At 25.6% G+C, this 5,389-nt stretch overlaps 1 protein-coding gene across 1 annotated transcript; it reads right to left on the bottom strand.

Moving 5' to 3' along the window:
* Positions 1-2,294: 2,294 nt before the first annotated feature.
* On the bottom strand, positions 2,295-3,681 carry LOC127121761 (transcription factor MYB10). Its single transcript, XM_051052202.1, has 3 exons — positions 3,367-3,681; positions 2,746-3,113; positions 2,295-2,634 (listed from the first exon to the last, which is right to left on the bottom strand). The coding sequence occupies exons 1-3, from the start codon at positions 3,679-3,681 to the stop codon at positions 2,295-2,297; spliced, it is 1,023 nt and encodes a 340-aa protein (XP_050908159.1).
* Positions 3,682-5,389: the final 1,708 nt, after the last annotated feature.

The following is a 5,389-nucleotide window of genomic DNA, read 5'->3' on the forward strand; positions in this document are numbered from 1 at the left end:
GTTCTTACTTACGAATTAATTTCCATTAGGCAAGCACATACTCATAAATCAATAGGATTTTTCCACTGATATTTCTTACTTGATTTGACTAAGATATCTTTCTCTTATTCCTAACATCAAGCAATTAATTGACTTTCACACGTTACATCCTTAATGATTTCCCTTACTTATCACACATGATTATAAGAGTTTTCGGATCTCACATGAAATCGTAAGATAAGGATTGATTATCTACCCAACTAGGGTTTCATACATGTATGCATATATTTCATCAAAACCACAACATGTAATTCACTTACGTGTCGATTATTCTTAATCATGTAATATTATATTTTGAATGGTATCAAGTAAGTTCATTCCTTTTTTCTAATCCCATTATGCTTGCTACATACTTTAACACACAATTGTTTTAGGTTAGAAGCAAAACATGCAATTGGTCATCAACTCATATACATGTTATTCACAAATTTTATGCTAAGGCTAACAAGCATTCACACAAAATCATGAAGATTATCAAACATGGTTTCATCAATGAAACAACCCCAAAACCCTCATCATGCTTTCCTAATGGTACTAAACCCAATCAAACCCACATTTAGAACCCCACATTTGAATGATCTAAGCGTTGCTTTTGACACTTCTCTTCAGGAAACTCTACTCTACTTGGACATGATGATGGAGCGAATAATTAAGTTTGAGTCATTTTGTGGATTAATTGTTGTCATATTTGTAGAGTTTGTATGGTATATTATGACTAAGAGGAACAAAACGCTTATGTGGTTTATGTAGCCGTGGTTCTTTTATGTATTCGATTAATCGTTTTAATTATTGTATTAGATTGAGACCCGTAAATCCATGGGGATGAGATGAGTTTTTTAAATAATATTATAATTATAAATTAAATTGTAATTGCGACGATAAGGTGAATAAGATAATAAAAAAAGAGAAAGTAAAAGTTTAAGTGATAAGAAATATATTTGAGTCATGGAAATGCAAATAAGACATAACAATTTAATTTTAAAATATCAATTATATGTAAGAAAATATAAATGATAGTCGGAAATTTATAGTTTAATCTTGTAACATGTATATGAAATTATAATTCAAAATAATATTTTAGAAATAATTTGATGCTTTTGTTTGTCTATTTGAAAATTATAAGTTAAATTTGAAAGTATTGTTTGTTAATTATATTTAGCATTGTAATAAAATTTAATACTTGAAAGTATTGTTTGAGTACTTTATCTTAAACATTGTGATGTGGTTTTTTCTTTGTTATTATGATTTTATATTTTCAATAAAAAATATTTTATGCACAATTTTTTATGGGATAAATTATTATATAACGTATTTTTTAGAAATATTAATAATTTGAGTTTTTCAATCGATTTATTTAAAAATTAATTAATTAATAAATATAATAATCGTCTACGAAAAAAATATAATAATTAGTATAGAAAAAACAAAGAAAATTGTATGTTTATAATAATTTTTCTATTGATTTATTTAAAAGTTAATTAAGTTTTTTATTATGGTGAATAAGTGTGTGTAATAGAAAATAGAGTGAAAGTTTCATAAATTGAGTTTTGATACATGGATGATAAAAGATTTGTACATGTAATTTATAATAATTTATGTTTTGATGTATTGTAAATATACAATTTGTACATGCATGTAATGTAATTTTATGTATGGAATGGAAACACAAAGGAAATAAATTAATAGATATATATAAATTTTAAAAATATTAAGAGATGATTTATGGAATATGAAAATATATGTATTTTAATTAATATAATTTTATAAATTAAAGTTACACATTTTTCTTATATGAATAATTAAAGTATTAATAGATTATGTTTTAACAAATGTCACTTTATATTTTTAATAATGTGATAAGTAAGAGAATGAATTATCAAAACAATAGTTATTTATTAAATTTTAATATTATAATAAATAGGTAATAAATATGTGTGAGATTTATCACAACACTGATACTCTAACATTAAAATAGAATAGTTCTATCAAATATAGTCGGCAAAAGTGTTTGGTAATACAAATTAATTCTTAAAAAATGAAAACATTAACTAAAGAAGGAAAAATTACATAATAATCATTGTAAACTAATTTTCTATTGTCACAAAATCCTTCACAAATCCGTAGGATGGAATTTTTTTTCCATATATAAATGTGTCTAAGATATCTTTTACATTGTGTGAAATACATTCAGATATAATATCTACTATGTGGAGTAATAAGTTCTACCATCATCTCATGTTTTTCATCAATCAAGTTCACCAAAGAGGAACGCATTCAGATAGCAACCAAGGTTCTAAGATCTCATATTGAGGCTCCTCATATGATAGAATTGGATTTTGAAGATATTGGTCAGAATGTATTTCCTGTGGAAGTTGATAATCCATATCTATATTGTATGGATAGTATTGTGGAATTGGAGGAAGATCTTGATCAAAAAACATATTAGATGATAGATCTGGATTTTGAAGATATTGGTCAGAAAACATTTCTTGTGGAAGTTGATAATCCATGTCTAGATTGTATGGAGGAAGATCTTGATCAAAAAACATATTACTTGATGAAAATGATGGAACTATATCTTCCAAATCTTGAAACCTGTAGTAATAATAATAATAATGTAAGTCATGAAATATGTTAATGTAATTATAAAGTTAATATGTATTTTGAATTAAATTTAAAAGGAAAAAATTTGAATTGTCTACTCACGTATCATCCAATGTTGGGACAACATGATTGTTGAAACAAGTACTCTCCTCATTATTGCATAGCGTACTTGAATCATCAGCCAACGTTGAAAATTGTTGACAGTTGTTGATATTTTTGTCATCATAGATTTGATCAAGAAGATAGTTACCATGTAGAGTATCTTCTTGATGATCAGATTCCATTCTTGGTAGAACCATTTCTTCTTCTTGGGAGACATTATTTTGTTGGTTACTAATTTCTCCAACACTGTTATTCAACTCATCAACTTGGTTTATGCTTTCTGGAATGAGGTGCTTTCTAGAATTTTTTAAACTCCTTTTTTTGGAATTAATAAAATTCTTTAACTCGTTATCGGTTCTTCCAGGAAACTGTCACAACAAAAACAAATTCAAAATAATTATATAATCAATTATCGATCATTCTAAAAAAATATTTGTGCATATCACTAAACTTTATTAATTAATAAGTAGACTTCATGCAAAAAAAAAAATTATTACCAAAAACAAACCCTAATCATTACCTATTATAAATGGTTACAATTATAGAAAGCCTAATAAGCTTTAATTTTTCTTTATAAAAGTAATTTTTTTTCCTATAAGAGTGAAGCATGAATAAACAAACCTGTGAAATCATTTGAGACCATTTGGGTCCTAACTCATTATAGAGATGAATAAGTTTTCTCCCTTCTTCTTCATTGAACGGACACTTTTTTAAAATTGGATTTAAATGATTTAACCATCTTAAACGACAACTTTTTCCATCTCGAGCAAGCTTTGTTTTCTTTCGTACAGAATCCCAGTTTCCAACTCCATATTTTGTCACATATTCTCTTAATAACTGATCCTCTTCATTTGACCATGTTCCTTTTTTTAACACAATCTTTCTAGTATCCTCACCATGATTGCATTTTTCTTGTTGCAAAGATGAAGATGCCATGATTTGAGTGAATGTGATTTTTAACTACGTGAACAATAGTGTTAGTGTGAAATATATAAGAGAGAGTCCTAGTTTGAATAAAAATCATTTACCCTATTCTAACTCCTATTTTTTTGCTAACTAAATCACATTATCTAATATGGAAGATAAAACTAGACAAACTCCACTTTTCTATAACTCATGTTTGATTGTGTCCAACTCGTATATAAAAACTACCTCGGCTACATTTCTGGTCCAACGCTTTTAAGTAAAATACAAATTTAATGATAGCAAAATTAAAGATAAAGATTATATAATAATTGAATTGTAATTATAAAAAAATTAAATTAAATATAATTTTTTTTGAGAGACATGATTTTGGCGATTAAGTCGGATGTGATAAACATCGCTTAATAAGTGCTATAACAAAAAAAACTTGTTAGTTTTTTTTTTCTTTTTTTAAAATAACTTTTTTATATATCTACATTATAATTTTTTTTATAAATGGATCCAAATAAGTTATTTACAAATATCATTTTATGATTTATATTTTAAAAAATTATAATAAATATTAACATGCAATTTAATTATGGTGGTTTAGTTACTAACTCATTCTATAACCTAGGCTCATAAATATTTTGTCACTATACTTGATGATTAGAGTAGATTCACTTGGATTATTCTTTGCAACTCCAAATTTGAAGTCACTAGTCTTTTCCAAAAGTTCACACTCATGATAGAAATTCAATATAATTACAAAGTCAATATTTTTAGGACAAACAGTGGTCCTGAGTTTTCTATGCCTAATCTTTATTCTTCATACGACTTATCTCATAAATCGTGTCCATAATCCTTTACTTTAAATCAAGTCATCATTCTTTCAAAGATTTGGTAATGATCCTGACATCGATGAATTAAATTTTTTTGAATCACTATGTTATGCCTCCACCTTATGATGAAGATACTAGGTAACTTGTCGGGTAAGGTAGCTAATACTAGGTACTTTAACAATTAGTACCTACCCCGAATATGTCTTATTGATAATTTAAAATATTTTACTTTGTTAATTTAGAATATTAATTACTTTGTTAATACGTTGATATTTATTTTGTACTTTATTATATAAATTATTTGAAATGTATGTTTGGATACGGGGAAGATAAAACCATCATCGCCCCATTGTCATGCCTAATTTCAGCCAATAAATTATTTGACAAAAAAAGTTCTAAAAAACTAGGTATTGATCGATATATTCATATCTTTTTTGAACGTTTCATTGTATTTGATTAAATTATATTTAAATTTTATATAACCTAAATAATTCTTTCCGAGTATATTAATTAGAGATATTATTTCAATCTTAATGGAATGATTTTCTTTCAAATGTCTTTTTCTTCACTCTTTTAAAATATTTTCTAACTATGAAATTGTCTAACTTTAAAATATATATTTTTAATTAATAATTATATTATTTTATGTTGAAAACAAGTTGATTTAAGAATCGAAAAAAATGTTTTCAAAGAAGCGGATGGAGAAAATAGTATGTTCTTTTTAAATAAAGGAAAATTAATAAACAAAAAAGGAAAACAAAAAAGGATGAAGGGATATAAAACCTAACATAAAAAAGATAGGAAAAAAATGATAGTTGGACATGCCTAACCTATTTGTAAAAGAAAATTCAAAAATATAAATAGTAAGTGAATTTCACAAAGTGTCATAATCAACAAAA

Source organism: Lathyrus oleraceus, chromosome 2, assembly GCF_024323335.1.
Source record: "Lathyrus oleraceus cultivar Zhongwan6 chromosome 2, CAAS_Psat_ZW6_1.0, whole genome shotgun sequence".
NCBI classification, from domain to species: Eukaryota; Viridiplantae; Streptophyta; class Magnoliopsida; order Fabales; family Fabaceae; genus Lathyrus; species Lathyrus oleraceus.